This window comes from Ceratotherium simum, chromosome 2, assembly GCF_057802395.1.
Source record: "Ceratotherium simum simum isolate JZ-2026a chromosome 2, ASM5780239v1, whole genome shotgun sequence".
In the NCBI taxonomy this organism is placed as follows: Eukaryota; Metazoa; Chordata; class Mammalia; order Perissodactyla; family Rhinocerotidae; genus Ceratotherium; species Ceratotherium simum.
The window spans coordinates 20,701,342-20,723,591 of NC_141901.1; the positions used below are offsets into that span (position 1 = coordinate 20,701,342).

A 22,250-nucleotide genomic window follows, 5' to 3' on the forward strand; every position below is an offset into this window, starting at 1 on the left:
TCCCACTTGATTCACTAGCTATTTTTATTTAAGAGATTTTAAAAACATAGCAGAGTGATAAAATTTATTTTTTTTTATAATTTAAAATAGCACATACTACTCTAAAAATGTTTGGAAAACAGGGATAAATATAAAGGAAAATCTGGAAAATATACACATTTCTAGCACTCAGAGATAACTACTGTGGTTTTGCCATATTGCTTCCAGGTTTTACTCTAGGTTTATGATATTCGTCTGCACTTATATACAGTATTAAATAAAGAAGGATAAAGTGTGAATATCTGATACCTTTTCATATTTAAACTAAGACAGGCACATGGGTTTCCGGCTAGCATAGCTCACCACAGTTTTTATTGCTGTATTATTGCTCAAAAATGGCTTGCTATAGCAGATCATGTTAAAGCATTTGGGCAGAGTGAGCTTTAGAGGAACATTTAGGTTTATTCTCAAACTTAACCAGAGCAATATGTGATTCTGTCTAGAAACCTGGGTTAAATATTTAATTAGTAAGTGGCTCTTGACTACATCTGAAATGTGCATGCATTACTCAATGCCTTCGTGTACATGGCTCTATCTGTATAATTTTATTAAGGGTCTATCCCTACTGTTAACTTGACCTTCTTAAATCAAAACATTCCCCATCCCTGCTGGGGGGACATTCATCTTACTCTGCTGTTGTACTGCGTCTTCTTAATGAGATTGTAACCCCCCTTAAAGCCAGTACTGCTGTGTCTTTGCCATATCTACCATACTTTATGTGCTATTTTCTTTAAAACACTAAATATTTTTAAATTTAAAAAAATCCATAAATGCTGCTTTCTTCAAAACACAAGTCAAAATTTGACTCATTTCACAATCCTAAATCAATCTAGTCATATCCTTTTACCATGCCTTTTTGATTCTCACATCTATAATTTATAGACTTAGATTTGAGTATACTTTAGTATGTGTATGTGCACTACTTTTTAAAGCATCTTTCAGCTAGATGATCATTTTCCTGGAGTGATAGACATATATATTAATAAATGAGTTCTGTTGTACTGTATCTTTCCTACTAGATACTCAATACATACTCATTAAATTTTGAAACCACATGTATAAGTGAGCAAAATGGCTTCTGGGTCTCTTGATTTGAATCTTCTCATTTCACACAGAGCCGCCTCCAGTCATCCAAGTGCCTAATAATCTTACAGTCACTCCTGGAGAAAGAGCAGTTTTGACATGTCTTGTCATCAGTGCAGTGGATTATAATCTAACCTGGCAGAGGAATGACAGAGATGTCAGACTGGCAGACCCAGCAAGAATGAGGATCTTGGCTAACCTCTCATTGGAGCTGAGGAGTGTGAAATTCAGTGATGCTGGAGAGTATCATTGTGTGGTTTCCAATGAAGGAGGATCATCAGCTGCATCAGTTTTCCTCACAGTGCAAGGTACTGTGCTGATGGTGACTTCTGAGTTAACAGTATCTTTCTCTCTTCCTCCTTCCATCTCCATTCCCTTAAGTTGTCTATCAAGAAGTGACAGTATCTACCCAAACAATTACAGTTTTGAATGATAGAATGCTTATGGGTCTTGAGTGGTCTAAAGTTGTCTCAGCAGGAAACTAAAACATCACTAACAAATAGGTGACTTTAAAGCAAACACAACTATTTCTGGTAGTTGAAGGCTTTTATTTTAAGAGAATATAAATAGAAATTGTCTCTGGATGATTCAATAGTTTTAAATTCTCCAACCTATCATATAGTTTTTTAAGAAAATTATAATTGTTTTAACAATTGGTTCAAAAAATTCCTTCCCAATTTGAGTATATTATTTGCATATATAATATTTACTTTTATTGTTTTAATTAAGGTTTAAGATGTTTCTCATCTTGGTGAAATTTTATTGAAACTTAAGCAGAGTGGTTTTTACCTTATTTATCTTACACACACACACAAAGAGTGCTTATTGAAAATAAACTAATGGTAAGCCAATCTTGAATTATGTCTACATAAACTAAATATTCAGCTAACTGAAAACAAATGTACATATTAACAATGTGGTTTAATGGCTACTAAATATGTGTATTATTCAGGATCATCAAACGGAGATCAGAAACTGTTCCAAAGTGTCTCTTTCAGTAGAATCATATTTGGCTTCTAAATGTCTATAGACCAGTTGGGAGTCTTAATGTAATGAGTAGATTACTGTTGGCAGTTTTTCACCGTTAAGCTAAAAGGTTCAGTTGCTGCCTCAGCAGAATATTAATTTCAAGTCCTTGATGTGGGAGACTGATTACATCAGAATTAGGCCTGGCTGTTTGGTTATGGCATCAGAAACAACTTTATAACGTGCCTGAAGTAACACTCTCAGATAATTTTTTAAGAAGATTATCTAAGAGAATGACCATTGAGTTTCAAGGCTAGCTCTTAGAATGTTATTAATGGCAGAAAAGAGGAACTACCGTGAGAATTAATAAAATGGTTGACATCTGATTCTAGTTTTCTCACTGGTAGTTGAGATATGTTCTGCAATCTGAATGTGTGTCTTTTGTTAGTTGATCTGGTGAAACCTCTAGGGAAATGTTGCTTTTGTAAATGATTCACTACATTTCCTCATGGTAAACTGTCTGGATGCTTTGAGTCAATCTAGGTAGTGATTTGACTTACTAGAATTTTGGAACTATTTTTACCAAACTGATTGTTTCAGATAGAATAAATGCTAATGATCTTTGGAAATTTGGTCTTGGTTCTTTTCCTGAAGTCCCCTAGAATGAGATTGTAAAATAAAAGCAGAGCCTTCCCTATTTCCCCAGGTTAACGGTTTAGTCCATTAGTATTCTGTTTAGTGAATTAGAACAGTGATTCTCAAACTTACATGGATAAAGAATTATCCAAGGAACTCATTTTTTAAAAAGCAGATTTCTAACCCTACATCCAGAGAGTCTGGTTCCACAGGGCTGGTGTAGGGCCTGCAAGTCTGCATTTATAGCAGACCTCTCAGGCAGTTTCATGGACAATATTTTCTGAAAACAGCATTTGAATCTATTCTACAGAATGAATCCTGTGATCTAGAAATGTATATCTTTCAAGGAAGCCCTTAACTCTTCTTTCTGAAAAATACAGTCATTATTATCCAGTGATTTAAATAAGTGCTGAGGTAAGATGTTATATAATATACAAAACGTAAATACAAAAAACATGTGACATTACATGATTATTGACCAGGCTGTATAGTCTCTAGTGGTCTAAATCAGTTTAGAGGCATTATTTTATGGCTTGTCTAGTTGGTCTTGAGTTTGAGGGACCAATTTTGATGAAAAACGATGTTTTAAAAATCTAGCAAAAATATGTTCTAGAATTTATGACACTTTTTAATAAAAAATAAGAGACTCTAGCTAGTTATAGCCATCTGAATGTACTGTTTTATGGTGAATGCACTACTGAAAGCTATGGTTATTTGATGAAATAAACTGCTATATCTAGAGTTGTAATTCATGAGAATATAAGATGCTTGTCAACTGTTAAGATTGGATCTTAAATTATAAATTAATTTCATTTTTATGCATGTAAATGTTTTAAAAAGTAGGAATAAAAAATAGTGCCAGAAAACTTAAAAGATAAAATAGTACTTGAACTGAATACACACTTCAGGAATAAGTATCTTGCTTACAGAACAATCAGTAGCTTGATTCATAGCCTCACTTATGTTGCTATGCCTCCACAAGTCTGTTTGGAAACTATTTCTATCTGGAATACTTTTAAGAGATAAACATTCAGATTTTACAAATTTTTGGTAGTAGTTTTACAAAATATAATTAGCAAGAATTTTCTGGTTTAAAATAGCATATGTCTAGCTACTGCAACCTCTCCTCATCTAATAGTAAAATATCTATAAAGACCTCAAAAAGACAAAACTGAAGAATACTAAAAACCAGTGGCAATTAACAGTAGCAAAAATTTAAGGAAGAATTATATATTTAATATATATAAATATTTTTAATCATATAAATATATATAATGTAAATATGTATATATTATCTTTATTTATATTTTAAGGTCAATGGAATGAAAATCTCAATCAGTGGTCCATCTTTTTTTTTGTCTTTCTTTCTTTTTTTTTGGTGGGGAAGATTGGCCCTGAGCTAACATCTGTGCCAATCTTCCTCTATTTTATATGTGGGATGCCACCACACCATGGCTTGATGAGTGGTATGTAGGTCCACGCCTGGGATCTGAACCTGCGAACCCTGGGGCGTTGAAGCAGATCATGTGAACTTAACCACTATATCACCAGGCTGGCCCTGGTCCATCTTTTTTACATTCACGTGAAAGCAGGGAAGATATATCTCTGTCCCTTTACTTCACAGTTTGCTCCAAAAAGAAAATGTTACTCTCTAGGAAGCCAGAATGCTGGCTCCTTATACCCATTAATAGCTATAACTATCCAGTTAGGAAAACAGTAGGACAAGAAGTGGACAGGCAGTCTGGTCCCAGGTAGAAAATTGTAACTTGGGATATATGTTTCTCACCAAATGAAAATATTTGGAAGCACGAGAAACATTGATGGGGGGGGTCAATTAGGGATTTTAGAGACAGATGGTAGCAGAGGGAGCATCCCATTTCAGCCAGAAGAGAATCATAGATGAGAATCAGGCAAGGAGCTGTGCGCATCAGACTCTCATGCAGCCGCAGAGCTGCAAAGGGGGTTCAACTAGAACAGCAGCAAACAGAGAATAAAGCTAGGTCCTTCCAAATGCTTTGTTGACAGACACTGGGTCTAGATAGATGTCATAGCATTTGAGGATGAATAAACAGAAAATTATCAAAACAAATAAAGCAAAACAGGAAAAAAATAAAGCATGGGGTCTAAGAAAAAATACTGAGGAACAAGACAAGGTAGACAAGACTTAGAAGAAATGGATGCTTTGAAAGTAGTTTATTCTAGAGACTGGAAAAAAAATGTTTAGTGTCACCAGTGTTTTTCAAAAAGACCTATCCTCCTTTAAGTGGGAGTTTATAAAGGAGGAAGTGGCTAAGATGTGTGATGGAAGAAATAAAGAATTTTATGTTAAAAATGTGATATTATAATGCAAATCTGAATTAGAGGCACTAAAGAGCAAAATTTATGTTGCATGAAAATAAAATTAGGGATCTGGTGTATCAACTCGCAAAAGTTCTTTGAAAATGTTGAGGAAAAGAATTAAGAATTGAATAATATGATTTTTTTAAGTGAAAATAAAATAGAGAATGGAACTTGAAACGAAGATTTATAGGTATATAGTATATACAGGTATATAGCAAAGACAAGTAAAACTAAAGAAGTAGTCAAAGATATAATTGAAGAAAATTGTCCTAGGGAGGAAAAAAAATTATGCTGGGTGAGCAAATCAAGCAAGGTCAGTGAAGGGAGAACTTCATCTAGACACACTCTGGCTAAAATTTCAACTTATATTATGAGGGAAAAAAATTCCACAAGCATACAGACTAAACCAATATGTTGTAAACTGAGGAATAAAATCAGACCTGGTGTCAGACTTCTCAGGTACCCTAAAGTCTAGAAAATAATTGTAATGGATATTTGTCGTACTTTGGCTCTCAGGATCTGAACTCATTCCCTAATTTTGGAAGAATTCTTTATTATCTTGATGGGAGGCAGAAAACAAATGAGATCAGGTAATTCCCTTTCCCCATCCCCTTGCAGGTCACATGACCTAGAGTCAGCCGCTCAGATGCTCCCAGTGGGACTTGAACTCTTGCTAAGACCGTGGGTGCTTAAAAGACTTCCATTTTGGCAGCCTTGTGGAATTTTGAGTCCAGCAGCAGCAGAAACAAATGTCCCAATGACCCTTTTCCATCATTCTAATTTCCCTCAGTGATTATTAGGCTCATTATCAATTTATCAGAAGAGCCTTGAGAAGAAGCGCTGATCTCAGAAACTGGCAGTTTGAATCAGTCACACTAATGGGCATGAGAGAATGTGAATGGGTTGATATGCTTATTTCATTAAGAGAATTCCTCACTATGGAGATAATGGTCTAATTAGACACAGGAAATTCCTCAGAAAAGGGATTCCCTCAAGCAGGTTTACCACAAGATGCAGAAGTCCATGCAAACAAATAAACACACAAACAAAGAGAAGCCACCCATAGTTATGCTAGGGAGGAAAAAAAAATCAACTAGTTATGCTAGGGAGGAAAAAAAAATCAACTGGATTGATATATACAAAAATGTGACTATGGAATTCACTAGTGATTGTTTGAGGGCAATGGAACGATGAGTGACTTTTTTACTTATGCTCTTCTGTACTTGAAAAAAAAAGCATTTAATAGGAATGGATTACTTTAAAACTTGTGTAAATGGGATTTAAAAATTTTTGAAAATACATTAATTTTGTCGGGGGATTGAATTATATATGAGTAATATGTTTTCTTTGCTAAGTATTCGATAGATTTGCTCTATCACCTTCATATTTAAAATAATTAAGATACAATTAAGAAAGTAAATAAGATAGTTTAAAAATGAGGAATAATTAAGAAAATAAATTAGGAATAATTAAGAAAATAAGTTAAGAAATAATGCCTCTCAAAAAGTGTCAAGTTACAACTTTTGACAGTATAAAACTTCATAGTTGAAAGCTCAAGGGTCTGGAATTTTGTAGGACTGTATTACAGAATAAGCTGTTATAAATCTTTTCTGAACCGAAATGAGGTTGAAAAAAAGAAATAAATGCAGAATTGCAATTGATAATTAAATTAGGTTTTGTTATACTGAATAGCCCAGTTAGAGAGCCATGAAAATCCCTTCAATTTTCCCCTTCGCAAGATTTTCACAGGAATAAATTTAGTTTATAGAAGTCTATATCCATGTTTGAATAATGAAAACTGATTTTTATTAGCTCATCTCTTTTCCTAGACGTTTTAATACATTGAAGTCTTGCTAGTTAGTTAAGCTTTTTGTTTTTGGAGGCTGACCTGAGACACGCATATGTCTGTTTTAAATATTAGTGCCATCTTTGTGGATGTCACTTAAATGGGGTGAAATCATGTACTGAAAATGAAAACCCCCAAATCATTACTTGCTGTCCAAAGTTAATTTTGTTCACTGCCTTGGTTGTTTGATGTCCCAGTATGAATCAGCACAAATGAATAAGATGCTCTGTTAAAATACTGGCTTTCATTGCCTCTGTATTAGGGATTTAATAAAGAGTGAGTTGGAGGCCTTTAGATTTGAAGGAAAATATTCTATTGAAATTTTGCATCAAGTATTCACTACAGTGATATCCAAGAAATATGTAGTTTTCCTATAGAAATATTTGCTTTCCTAATTCTTTCTATGGTGACTATAAATTTTATGAAAAGTTTAATATTCACTTACTTTAACTGATGAATGTATTCTACTAGCTCCACAGTTAGGGGCAAGTTTCTGTTATAACACAATCCAATTCCATGCAATAAAATATATAAATGAATATCATACGTTTCATTCTCTTTTGTCTTTCATCCAGGGCGTCTATGTGCTATATAGATGTTAGATCACTTTAATTACAGATGGAAAGAATCCTATTTCTCTAAAGCTTAGAAGAGAGAAATATTATTAAAATGTCTTTAAATAAAAGATATAAGGAAAGGTTAAAGAATTAGACTTATTTACTTTGTAAAAGGAAAAGAAAGGGCTATAATGACCTAATACACACTTCAAGTGGATAAGAAATTGTTATGAATAGGCTGTACACCAGGGACATTGTAATTTCCAGCAAAAATGGACCATGAGAAAATGTGTACGAAGCCAAGCCTGATGGGTTTAAGTGAGCTAGAAAGAAGGATGTCAGATGTTGGAGAGGTTAACTGCTGGAATGTGATAGCCGGGGAAAGATACTCATGCTTTCACAGTGCAGAGACTGCTGGGAAGAGAGAAAACAGAGGAATCAGCAAAGGCTTCAACCCACTAAATTATTCAAGTGCAGCTACAAACATTTAAAAAATTTTGAGAGTTCATGACATACGTTATGTCCTCTAACCCTCACAAGTTGTGTTGCTTTTTGTATCTGTATTTTGTTCATAAAGAAGTGGAGTCTCGGAGGGGTTAGTGGCTTGCCCTAGGTTACAAAGCCAGCAAGTGGCAGACTCAGATCTGAACTAGGTCTTTCCATGTTTCTGCATTGTATACAGAAATGGTTATGTATATGCTATTAGCAGCCCTAAGCTGCAGGAAGGTCAAGTGTAAAAAGAGAAAATAAATTAAGGGTTCTTGGACATGGATAGAAAAGTGAGAGTGCTGAAATTTTTTTGAAAAATAGAAAAGGTACAAAGTGTCTGCAGGTCCCACTGCATGGGTAAAGAATCTCTGGAAAATCTCAGCATTGTGTGTAATGATGACATGGAGAAATCACTGCTTGATTTTAATTCCCTGCCCCTCCCTTACTCCTTCCTTCTCTGATGCCTTATGGAGTAGACCAGCTGGATCGCAGCAGGTTAGTGAATGCTGTGATTTAAGTTCTGGTAGATTAGCTGCTAAGGAGCTGTCTAGAGGAGAGAGAGAACTGTAAAGATGCTACCAAAACAAGCACACAGAGAAAATGTCAGATGACTAGACTGTAAGCCCTATTAAGTAAGCATCCAATATTCTTCAGTTTTGTGTCTTTAGTGCCTGACGTAATATTTAGCACATAGTATTGTGTGCGTGCATGCACGTCTGTGGAAAGACTGAATGGGAAGTAGAGTGTTTTGGCAAGAGAACTTTCGCCAAGTCTGAAAAATATTTATGTCATAGCATGTGCTAAAAAATTATTTGATTCAGATTCCTCCTGAACATCGATTAATGTTTGTTTGAATTATTATTTTATAAATTAATTATCCAACTAAAAATAAATTGTTTCTAAATGTTAGATATTTGTAATACAGGAGAAACAGAATAACTTGCTATTTTTATATATGAGGAAGGAGGTATGATAATTTGACTATTATGAATAAAAATGGAATTAGAGCTAACACTACAAAGTAGGAGTACTTATTACTGCATCTGCAGAAAGGTCTGATATGTTAGCACGTGGCTGATGAGAATGCAAAACTGGTAGATAATCATTATGATGATGGGGTCTTCATTTATGCTATTTCCCACAGTACTATCTAAATCATACTATGTCATAGGTATTCTTTTTTCCATAATAATGAAACAAATACTGAAACGCATGAAGTGCCTTGACTAAAAACACAATTTTACAAAGAGTCAGAGCTGGTGTCTTGTTTGTTCATTTCTTTATATATTCATTCATTCATTCATTCATGTATTCATCAAAAGTTTAAGTGTCAGGCATTTTGCTCCTCGCTGCGGATATAAATGAAAAGAAAACAGCATCCTTCCCTCAGTAAGTCCATAATGTAAGAAAGGAAATAACTAAATTAAATGAATATTTACAATACAATGTGAAAAGAACTATACCAGGGTACAAAAGGAGCCTTTAATTCTGTCTCAGTGATGCTTGGAGATTGAGAAGGACTTCACAGACGAGATGGTGCCTGAGGTATCCGCTGGAATATGCCAGGTAGAAGCCAGGAAAGCCTTTCTAGATGGAGAAAACTACATGTGTAAAGCAATGGAAGAATGAGGACACAGAAATATGGGCTTGCTGAGAGTGGAGGGTCCAGCTGAATAGGGAGACCTGTCCCCATGATGGTGTGATTTTCTTTTCCTGGCTGTCTTCAGTAGCCACTCATATACAAGTAGAGGAATCTTTTAGGTTTGTGGTTTTGTGGTGTTGGTTCAGCAAAAGACAAGGTAACTGGAAAAAAAAAATGGTTGCAGTGATGCTTTGTGGGCTTTGGGCTGGGTAAAGAAAGAAGAGAAGGTTAAAGGCATGGTCTGATAGATTGGAATAAAAAAGAAGGTTCCATGGAGTTGTGGCCATGGCAAAGTTGGAGAAGGGAATTGTGGGAGTCAGGGAGTGACAGCTGGAAGGATAGGAGGTTGTGAACCTCAGATTGGACTCCCAAGACAAGTGTTCTTTCAATCACATTGTGGGTTGCTTCCTTGATAAGATAACCAGGGTAGCAAATGAATTTGTCTAGCAACATAAATTAACTGCCAGATTTTGAAGTCTTTCCTTCAAGAAGTGCTATGTAGATCCACTTTCATATGCTTTTGATTCTCTGACTAGTGCATATTTTTAAAAATTATCCTTGTTTTGAATACTGTAACTACTTTTTTTAAAAGACTTAATTTTTTTTGACAGTTTTAGGTTAACAGCCAATTTAAGAGGAAAGTACAGAGATTTCCCATATATCCCCTGCCCCCACACATGCATAGCCTCCCTCATTATCAACATCCCCCACCAGAGTGGTGCATTTGTTACAATTGATGAACCTGCATTGACACATCATAATCACCCAAAGTCCATAGTTTACATTAGAGTTCACTCTTGGTGTTGTACATTTTATGGGTTTGGACAAATGTATAATAACATATATCCATCATTATAGTATCATGCAGAGTATTTTCACTGCCCTAAACATCCTCTGTGCTCTGCCTTTTCATCTCTCTCTCCCACTCTCACAGCCCCTGGAAACTGCTTATATTTTTTTGCTGTCTCTATAGTTTTGCCTTTTTCAGAATGTCCTATAATTGGAATCATACAGTAGGTAGCCTTTTCAGATTGGCTTCTTTCACTTAGTAATATGCATTTAAGATTCATCCATGTCTTTTCATAGCTTGATAGCTCATTTGCTTTTAGCATTAAATAATATTCCATTGTCTGGATGTACATAACTGTTTTTTTTTTTGGTAAGGAAGGTTGTCCCTGAGCTATCATCTGTGCCAACCTTCCTCTGTTTTGTATGTGGGATGCTGCCACAGCATGGCTTGATGAGCAGTGTGTAGGTCCACGCCCAGGATCCAAACTGCGAACCCCAGGCTGCCGAAGCCGAGCATGCCAACTTAACCACTACACCACTGTGCTGGCCCCCATAACCAACTTTTGATAGTCAAAAGATATCCTTACTGTAATTGATTCTGGATCAGGAGATACATGTAATATAGGTAAAGCTTTAATAGTATCCTTCTAATATGCCATGAAGTAATAATCCTAGTTATGATTTGCCACTTTTTTCCAAGTCAAATGAAAATGTAAGTCTAAAGTTTGGCGTTCCTTTCTTAGTTGCAAGTTCTATGATTTTGGAAAATTGTTAAGAGACCCAATAAAGAAAAGACAATGCAGTAGTCAATAGACAATACAATAAACAATGCAGTCATCATTTGGTTGAAGATTTTCTAAGAAAGAAAGAATAAAATGCTTAAAATTCTATCCTTCTTATCAATCGTATTTATTGTCTTAATCTGTTTTGGCTCACAATCCAAAGAAGCTCCTGATTTCATGATTTCTGTTGTTGTTGTTAAGGAAAGAAAAAATATAGCATTAAATGGAAACAATGTTGTTAATATATAAATAATTTTATAGTAGGAATTGCTTAAACTGGATATCAAGGCAGCAAGCATTTTTTACATATGCATATGCTTATATCTTATATTGGGAAAATAAAAATTGTAAATTTTTAAGAAAAGAAATCTTGATGCGTATTTGCCATTAAGATTTTGTCATTTAGATAGAATCTTACCTAAATTTATCATTGTATATCTCTGAAATTATTGCCCTTCTCTTATTACCTGAAATTCTTAGCCACATTGATGTTTGGGTGTGGATTTTTTGCAAATCCAGCACACAACTGTCAAGATGTAGTCCTTGCCTGTGTGTTTTGTTGCCAATGCACCACCTACTGGTGAGTCAATGAATTAGCAACCTTCTCTCAGATGTCCTAGACCTTCTCTCTAGTCCACCACTGTCCAACGGAACTTTCTATAATGATGGAAAGGTGGTATATCTGTGCTGTCCCATAGCTATATGTGGCAATTGGGCACTTGAAATATGGCTAGTGCACCTAAGGAACTTGTTTTGAAATTTGATTTAGTTTTAGATAATTTAAATATGAGTTTAAATAAACATGTGGCCATTGGCTACTGTATTGGACAGCACAGCTATAGTCTTTTCTGGAGAAAGAAGAAAGGCAGAAATAGCAAGAGCAGAAGTCTTAGGAAATTTATTTCAACTGCCACATAGATTAACCAGTATCATAATTCATCTGAATTATTGCCATATAGGGATAATTCTACCATTTTGGAAAGGTCGTAGCCAGGTCTGCACATTTCTATCGATGAGATCATTTGGGATTGTTGCATTTGATTCCATATCTTTGGGATTTTAGTGGCCCTTGCCTCTTTCTCCAGACAATTGATCTGTTTTGTTGTTTGTTTTGGTTTGTTTGGTTGATTGGTTGGATATTAGTTTTCATCCTTTGCTCTTTGGAAGGAGTCCCTGACCACTTATGTGAACCCTCTAGAAGGCATGGGAAAACTTAAAAATGTCAAAATATATTCCATTGCCATTTCTACTCATTGAAAATTAAGGAAAAGTTCAGTGAGCAAGCACATCTGTCAATTGTAAATCATTCTTAGTGAAATGTTATTACTCTCATTGTGCAAGCTTTATGCTTAAAAGTTAGTTAGGACCAAAACTAGCTGGAGTTACCTCCCTAATCAGAAATGGAAGTAATGCATTTGTGAACAATGTCAATATGTTTTAAATAAACTGATTGAGCTAAATCAGTAGGTACACATCTGTTACGATAAGACATAGCTAGTAATTAGAATTCTCAGGGCCGGCCCCGTGGCTTGGTGGTTAAGTGAGCGCGCTCCACTGCTGGCGGCCCGGGTTCGGATCCCGGGCTTGCACCGACGCGCTGCTTCTCCGGCCATGCTGAGGCCGCGTCCCACATACAGCAACTAGAAGGATGTGCAGCTATGACACACAACTATCTACTGGGGCTTTGGGGGGAAAAAAAAATAAATAAAATCTTTAAAAAAAAAAAAAAAAAAAAAAAAAAAAAAAAAAGAATTCTCAGCAGGCTCAATGATAGTCATTATGTAACTTTTTGAAGTTAGCTGTTTCTACAGGAAATATAGATATTTAGAAGAGCCAGAGATCCTGTAAAATATGTTTTACGGGCTGTATGATTCAATAGAAATTAGGTTCAGTAATTAAATACTAATTATTTTCCAGTTTCTCATGTAGCATTGCTTGGTGTTAGATCGTCCAACGTTTTAAGGGAATCTGTTACCGGCAATGAAAAATATTTTTGGAAACAGTTGTAAACCAGTTGTATTATGTTTTCAGAAATATAAATCAATTAGGCGGTTGGGCTGAATGTAGGCTTTAACTCTCTCCAAAATGAAGGTATTTACTTAGATTTTAATGTGAGAACTCAAGTAAGAAAAGAAACTTAATACTAAAAACTAGTTAATGGAGTGTCTTCTCATCAGAGTCTTAATTCCTCATTACATAAAATTATCACTAGGAACATTTAGAAGCTTGGGAATCTTCCATCACAGAGATCAATTGACAGCCTTGAAATGCTTTTTTCCAAAATGTAATTTAATGCCTTTTTAAACAACAACAATTGACAATTGATTGTTCTGCTAGGTTCCCTTCAGACACAAATCCCTTTGGGGGGAGGCACATAAAAGCTTCTAAAACTTTATAACCCTACTTTTTTTGAACACTGAGAGTTATTGAGATAAAAATCCTTTCTTGGGGGCGGCCCGGTGGCACAAGCGGGTAAGTGCGCGTGGTCCGCTGCGGCGGCCCGGGGTTTACCGGTTCAGATCCTGGGCGTGCACCGATGCACTGCTTGGCAAGCCATGCTGTGGCGGCGTCCCATATAAAGTGGAGGAAGATGGGCACAGATGTTAGCCCAGGACCAGTCTTCCTCAGCAAAAAAAAAAGAGGAGGATTGGCAGATGTTAGCACAGGGCTGATCTCACAGAAAAAAAAAAAATCCTTTCTTGGTAGATTCTGTGAATCTAATTGCTTCTTGGGGTAATGAAAGAGCACTAGACCAGGAGTCAGGCTACTTCGGGTCTATTTTCAGGAATCATGCCTTACTCCTTTCTTGCTGTGCTTTTTTCCCCAGACCACACAAACATCGATTTTTAAAAATGAATTTCCAATGCTTTTTTTCCTTTGTGGACAACTATTTGGGACACATTTTCTTTGGGCTGATGCTGGAATCAGTGGATGCTTGGCAGTGCTGATAGGGATCAGTGGAAATGAGCTAATGTGAAATTTAGAGTTCGTTTGGAATTAACGGAGACATAATGATATTTTGGGGCCTAGATGCCTCTCACTTTCCCCGTGCATGGTTAGTTCAGTTCTTCACTGTCTCTCAAATCACTCCCTTCCTACTTATCTCCTCTGGCACCACCCTCATTCCCCTTGCACGTTGCATGCCTCTAAACTATTAAAATCATCTTTTTTATGGACTTCTTTTCTTCTGGTTTTGTTCCCCTACTCTACTCTATAGTACAACCAGGTGAATTTTCACTATATATTGCTTTAAATGCCTCTCAGAACCTTTCTTGTAGTTTCCTAATTGCCCCAGAATAAAATGTACACTCATCAGTCCGCCACGAACTGACTCCATCATAATTCTTTTAACGTTTACTCTTCAACCTTTATCCTCATAAAACAATGTATGGAGAAGAAAAAAGGAATAGTGTTTCCTTTCAATGTATGAATACTATTCACCTGAAAAGAATCAGATACTCATATGTCTTTTCCTTCACTCGTGTTTCCTTAATATGAGTAACTGAATATTTGAGCTTGATATTAAGGCTTCACCTCTAATTATGAACTAAAAGTAGAGAAACTATCAGATTAATTATTTTGTGCCATAAAATATTGCTGATGCTGCTAAATTTTATATGTCAGGGTATATAAAGCAGATAATTTTTTGTGTCTGTGTATGAGTTTTGAATTTTCTTAGTATTGAATTTCTCAAAAGAATGGCTAGGAACTACTCTTATCCTATCTCAGCCTCCGGAACTGAGCTTTTGATGACCACTGAATGTTTTCTGTGCCGGGCTCTGCCTCCATTATTCCTTCAGTGGGTTCCTGTTTCCCACTGCTTTGACTCCAGCCGCTGCTTCGTTGCTTTCCATCCCTCTGTGATTTGCACCAGCTCCACTTCCCATTACTTGAGTCACAGAGGCATCCTGGGTGCCTCCAAATTACGTCATTCTCGGTCTAGTTCAATGCCTTGGCTCACAGAGCTGTTTTGACTTTAATGTTCCTTAAGTAAATCCTACCTGTAATGTGAAGCCCCTCTCATAAACCACCTCGTTTCTGAATATTGTTAGTCTCTTTGTTCTGGTATCCTGAAGAACTTTTTTTTTTGCCACACAATTTTGCACTTATTCACGATCACTTGCACGTATTTAGTTCTTTTTTCCCCAATCATATTATATTTGCTGTGAGATCCTTCCTGACTGTCCCCCACTCCTTTTCTTTAACCATAGTGGCTTGCACAGAGGGAGAAACACAGTTGTGTTTAGGTGTGTGATAGATAGGTGTCCCTTAACTGCTGAATGGGCCTTGAAGTAATAATAACAGACTATAGGGAAGATTTGGGTCACCAACCTTATCTCTCATGTTTCCTTTTTAACTTCAATGGCTTACTTGAACCACATCAACAGTTTTAGATTTCTTTATGTAAATACTTTCTTTTCCAGTTGTAGCACATGCCAGCATATGACTACTTTCATTTAAAACCATATTTTATAACAAAATCTGGTAATTATCTCATGAAAAATTTATAGAGATGTTATTTTTAAAGTACTGTTTAAATTAGTTTAGCCTAACTGAAAAATTATATCATGTGAGTGAGTTTTGCAAAATTTTATGAAATAGGCTAAAGCAGTTGATCACTTTTGAGGTCATATAGTCGCTGCTAAATTTCCAAATGCTTGTGCTGGTCAGGCTTAGGAATAAAAGTTAGAATAAGTGGGGTGGTATTTATATGATATGAGTTTAAGGTTTTGTTTAAAACAGATTATCTTCCTGTATATCTGGGAACAGAAAAAATTTCCTATTGATTCCGTTAGCTGCTCCATTGTGAGGAGGATTTTTAAAGCTGGGGATGAACACAGGCACCCTGGTTAAATCTGAGCGTAGTCAGTATATAGCTGACATTTCCTCCCCAATCACATGGTCCCACATGGAAATCAAAGGGCTAGACAAAGCCTCCTGTTCTCCTTCTTGTTATGTCTGCGTGAGCATGAGAAGTATTAATTTGTTTTTTACGGTGTCAGTAAAGGGTAGATGTCTGTCACCAATTAGTCCATGTCACCAGAGAGAATATTGCAGTAAAAAAGGAAATATTTCTTAAGATGATTGTTAAATTAAGTCCCTAATCACCTGAATTACTTCACTAAGTATGAAGTTGATATTATCATAACCATATGCTCATTACATCATCATAATGCTTTTTTAACATGTGCCAGGTGACATAGGTATTAGCATGTTTTTTTCCACCAGTAAAATGTGAAAAAACTGAATATATCCATTTTTTTCAAATTTCTAATAAATTTTGAGTATCTGGAAACATCTCGAATTTCAGAAGAATCAAACAAGATATAATAAGTATTATTTATTAGTAGGGTGTGTGATCTAAATAAAATATGCAGGTGTGAGAATTGTGATCAAGTTTCATTTGTAAATGTCTAGATAATACGTATGTACATATATATTTTAAATACTAGAGTACTCATTTTATCGTTCTTTGTCATACTTTACTATATAATGGAATATTAATAATAGCAAAAATTACATAGTGCCTATTAAGTGCCAGGAATTGTTCTAAGTATTTTATGTATGTTAATTTAGCTAATCCACAATAACCCTGTGAGTTAGATTCTATTATCCCAATTCATGTATGGACCAGACACCATGGATTATTTAACCATTTTGAAGCTTAGTTTCTTTATCTGTAAAATAGCAGTAACCCTTCATAGGGTTATTGTGGAAAGTAAATGATGGATTTAGAGTTAGACACCTGGCATGTAACAGGCCCTCGATCACTTTTGCCCACCTTCCTATTTCAGTGAGCCGACTGCTAGAAAGAGAGTTAGTCCCTAATTGTACATAATACGCTTTTGTATACAGTCTTCTGTGAGGTCGTTGAGGTCATAAGGTGTCTGAAATGTAGTGGATACTCAGTAAATATTTGTCGTGTGAAAGAATGAAAACAAAGAAATTTGCCCAACGACTCTAAATATACCAGTGGTGAAAAATATTTTAAATTGTTGCTTAGGTAATTCGGAGCATTACCATTACCCAATTAATTTATTGATGCTAATTACATTACCTTGAAGAGAGAGTCCTTAGATCTTTTCTTTGAGAATTTCCTACTTGAGGCATAACAGCAACAAATCAGGCCTAGCTAATCATTAACAGGAAATATGCCTCCTGTGTGTGAAGATGACATTGGAGATTTCCAAGAGTTAGGTGAGATTTTATTTTCTCTAGTCTTTGCAGGCAGAGCAATGGCTGTTTTCATGGCCACTTATAATTCATTTTGCCAATCTTACCATTAATAATGTGTTAAGACACCTAAGTCTTAAAATAGTGTTTATTTTATATTTTTGGGATCATAATCTATGTTTAACTGTTTTAAATCATTGGTGAGAAATTGTAAAAACTTACATATTTTGCTTTTGTTATGATTAAAATATAAAGAATGATTTAATGCCTTAATACCTAATAGAGTGCCATGTTCCCATTGCTTTGGTTAATGAAAAGCAAGTTGTTATTTATGATGATGGGGTTGATGGTTGATGGTGGTGATGATAGTGGTGATGATGGTGATGATAATGGTGACAATTATGGTGATGAAAAGAGATTGAAAACCAACTAAGAATGGATTACCTCTTCCCAAAACCTAAAATTGGACTCAGGACTTGGATGGAGTTGAACTATGCTTCTTTAATTCCTTTTTCTTGCTCCATTAATACTACTTTATCACAACGAGGAGCTTTTTTCTAGGAATTAAAAAAATGAGCAGTTGAAATAATTATAGTGAAGTCTATTACATCCTTATTGAAACTAATCAAGTAGAGGCTGAAATCTGAACATCTTTATTCAACTGTTATCTGGTAGAAATCCAATTTTGCTTCGCTATGTTTGTTCATGTTCTTTCAGGTTTTCTTATCATCAGCAGGAATACTATTCTTTCCAGCGCAATGGTAAATTTCTCACCTTCTTGTGGGATGATGTCATTCCATTTGTATGTTGCTCACAGACTTATTTCATGACCCTGAGCAACACCCTATATCCAGGCTTTATTTGAGAAATGACCTCTTAGCTCTCTGCATCCTGGTTTGGGTAACTGGCATTTACTTTTGCTTTGATATCTGAACTACAGAGCCTACCAGTGGGATTCTTACTGGGAGAGATGCCAGGCCAATTCTGGCAGATTTTGTTGGAAGGCACCATGTTTAGACAAAAATCCCGAGAGCTGCTGAATCTTTGCAGTAATCATATGTCAAAATGAGCTAGACGTGAGAAATATTTTATTTTAGAAAGGTGGGACTGAATAAATGTGGATATTCACTAAATTCCAGAGAGAAAGAAGTGTTCATTTTTTTTCCTCTCATCCGCTGAAGATTGTCTGGAACACCTCCACAGTGTGTGTAGTCCTATAGCATTTCAGAATTGATGGACTCCAGATGGAATCACAATTTGAACTTACTGGCCGTGGCCAGTCTGCCCTTGACCTCACACATTTCTCTAGCCCTGTGTTCACCAAGAAAAATCCATGGAATAATAAGACTATCAACCAAGTCCATAGGCCGGAAAAACCCTTCAAACATTCACTTCAAAGACAATCATAATTTGAAAAACACAATGTAAACAGGAAAAAAGGGCTGGGGTGATTGTAAGCTGCTAGCAATTAGGCACTAATTAGGTTTATTCACTTGTGTAGCTGCCCATTCCAGAAGTTTAACTTGTATCTCTTTCAAACGTATGGGGATTCCTCAGACTAATTTTTTTTTAGTGAAACTAAGCCACAATTTGCAGACTAACTTATAATAAAGATAAATCATAAATATATCCAGATCTAATGGAGAAACTGAATTTCTCAATTTCATTTATAGTAAAAGCCCATTTTCCATTAATTAGAAAGCTGACACCATGCATGTCTGTCTGGCTCTTCAGTGCATCCCTACAAGTTAGCACAGAGCATGGAGCATAATAATTGTGCAAAAAACACATGTTATTGAATGAATTAATTTATTTTTGTTAATATTCGTTACATGTATTTCAAACACTGTGGAAATAAATTTATTTTCATTTATCTTATTGGGCGGGGGATAGTTACACTAAGAAAATTATTTAATATTTCTTTGATGGTACCTTCTTGGAAGATTAATTCTTGCTCAATAGTAATAGAGATGTAAAATGTGTAATTGATTAAACCAGATGTGTCAACATCCCAGTTACCCCAGAGAATTTTTGTATCCTTTTTGACAATGAATTCCTGATTTAATATTTCATTTTCAAAAGTCTTTTTTTTGGCCATAGAAGTGGAATGCAATAGGAACTTTGAATAATTGATATTTTCTATTAAGTTGAGGTCTTGTGAATCCACGGGCATGAGGCAAATGATCAGTGTAGTATAATCTTGAGATGCTGGCAGGCAGAAAAATTCTCAGAGCCAAGTTACAGTTTAGGAATGGCTTGTATTCCATCAACAGTTTTAAGTGTCTGTTATTTACAAGTCACTGCATAACATCCGAAGATGTTAAATACTGTAGAATATAATGGAATATAGAATAATATGAAAGACATGGTCTCTACTTCACCACACTTATGATCTAATAAATAAAAAGAGAATGAGCAGTTCAAACAAAGCAGGCAGCAGTTGGTGCAAGTTGTGGCTCCAAACCTGTGTTCACCATAAGGAGGCAAAAGGCCCCATCAAGAGGCTTTCCTGAAAACAGGTTTATATTAAAGTTTCAGATTAGCAGACAGAAGCCAGTGGTCAGCTGGTGGGGACAAAGTAGCAAAAGGGGCCACATAGTAACCAGCTGAGATGCAGAAACATGACATCAGGATCAAATTGGTTTTTTTTGTGTGTGTGTGAAGAAGATCAGCCCTGAGCTAACATCCGTGCTAATCCTCCTGTTTTTGCTGAGGAAGACTGGCTCTGAGCTAACATCTATTGCCAATCATCCTCCTTTTTTTCCTTCCCCAAAGCCCCAGTAGATAGTTGTATGTCATAGTTGCACATCCTTCTAGTTGCTGTATGTGGGACGTGGCCTCAGCATAGCGGGAGGAGTGGTGCGTCAGTGTGCGCCCGGGATCCGAACCCCGGCCACCAGTAGCGGAGCGCGCACACTTAACCGCTAAGCCATGGGGCCGGCCCAGGATCAAATTCGTTTTACTCTCAAAGAGAATTTACTTCCCCTGCTTTCATTACTCTTGTTTCTCTCCTGCACTGATCGGGCCAGACCCCTGATGGAGGTCACCCAAAGAGCTCCTTCCCAGCCAGAACCTAGGGAGGAAGCCTGAGGCCAGCGCCATCGGAGATTTCAGGGCGCTGCCACTGGTGCACGGTCCTGGCGCGGCCACAGCCATGGAGCTCTGGCCATGACTGACCGCAGTGCTGCTGCTGCTGTTGCTTGTGCTCCTGAGCCACACAGCCGAGTTCTAAGCCAAGATCACCCTGTACTGCATGCTCTGCTTGGCGGTTTTCACTGTGGCCGCGGTCATCTGTCTGCTGTGCCACCACGGCTGGACAGTAGAGAACGAGAGCATCATCAGTTGATTCATCCAGTCCTTCAAGTACATATGTGACCTTCACTTTGAAATAAAGGGCTGCCGGAAGCTGGAGGTGTCATCATTTCAACCACCAGAGCATCCTGGACATGATGGGCCTCATGGAGGCTCTTCCCAAGTGCTGTGTGCAGGTCGCCAAGTGGGAACTGCTCTTCATGGGGCCTGCAGGCCTGCTCATGTGCCTCGGGAGCATCTTCTTCATCAACTGGCAGCACTCCAGGACCACTGTGACCGTGATGGCCAGTGTGGGCCAGCATATGGTCAGGGAAAATCTCCAAGTGTGGATCTACCCGGAGCGCCTGTGGAAAGACAATGAGGACTTGCTACCTTTCAGGAAAGGTGCCTTCTACCTGGTGATCCCAGCCCAGGTGCCCATCATCCCTGGGGTGAACTGCACCTTTTCCTCCTTCCACAACTCCATGGCGAAGCTCTTCACCTCAGGAAAAGTCAAGATGGAAGTGCTGGACGCCATCCCCACCAGTGAGGCCCAACGTCCCCAAGCTCATGGACACCTGCCACCGGGCCATGAAGACCACCTTCTTCCACATGTCCAAGACAGCCCAGGAGAACGGGGCCACTGCAGCACCTGGGGGAGGGGTGGGTGGGAGGCAAGACCTGGCTAGAAAATGGACAGAGCAGAGAGACCCACTCCCCCGCCCCCACACACCCAACACTGCCCTGGCTGCCAAATACCACTGTGTCTTGCTCCTGCGGCTCCACTGGCTTTCATTCAGGCCTGGAAGCAGGAAGCCCCTTCTTGTCACTGGCCTTGAATCCAGGCCCATAATGTCCCCTTAAAAGAAAGTCAGCCAGACCTTCCTCGCGCTCTGAGGGCAGGGCCTCGCCCACCCTCAGATGTCTAGGATCTGGCAGTAGAAGCAGGCCTGGGGCTCCAGATGGGCTGACAGGGCTGGACTGAGCCGCAAGGCCTCAGGAGGAATGGCTAGACGTTAGGTCCTCCACCCTCCTGCCCTGGGCCAGCTGGCAGGCCCAGGATCCTGGCCACAGCCTGAATCAGGCTCTCAGGGAGAGGAGGGGCTGTGGGGGCACTGGGACCCCCAGTCTTGTGCAACTCGGGCTACAGGGAGCCTGAAAACAGGGTCTGCTGCTCCTGCCGGCCTTGGGGAGCAAGTCTGCTGAATTGGTACTGCAACTGGTCCCTAGTTTTCATAAATGAAATAAATATGCAAATAAAATAAAAAGAAATAATAAAAGTGTGGTGGTCAGAACCCCACAAGTCTGCTAACAGAGGAAGCTCCTAATATCAAGGTAAATTGGCATTTCACTACATATGCTTCTTTTTATTTACAGAACCGCCTAAAGTCACTGTGATGCCCAAGAACCAGTCTTTCACAGGAGGATCTGAGGTCTCCATCATGTGCTCTGCAACAGGTTATCCCAAACCAAAGATCGCCTGGACCGTTAACGATATGTTTATTGTGGGTTCACACAGGTACTGGGTTTGTATCATGTTCTTTGTTTTTACTGAGTGAGAAAAGTTGATGAAATTTCTGGACAAAACTAATCTGACCAAATCCCTAAGGTTAAGG

General features: G+C 37.5%; 1 protein-coding gene and 1 pseudogene across 4 annotated transcripts in view; both read left to right on the plus strand.

The window, feature by feature from the left end:
- HMCN1 (hemicentin 1) overlaps window positions 1-22,250 on the plus strand; it is a 465,592-nt gene that overhangs the window by 196,768 nt on the left and 246,574 nt on the right. For all 4 annotated transcript variants that reach the window (XM_087439017.1, XM_004424923.3, XM_087439001.1 and 1 more), the window contains exons 11-12: window positions 1,155-1,430; window positions 22,012-22,153. In XM_087439017.1, the coding sequence (XP_087295143.1) occupies window positions 1,155-1,430; window positions 22,012-22,153 (418 nt within the window). The remainder of the gene's footprint in view (window positions 1-1,154; window positions 1,431-22,011; window positions 22,154-22,250) is intronic.
- On the plus strand, window positions 20,498-21,498 carry LOC106800976 (1-acyl-sn-glycerol-3-phosphate acyltransferase beta pseudogene; annotated as a pseudogene).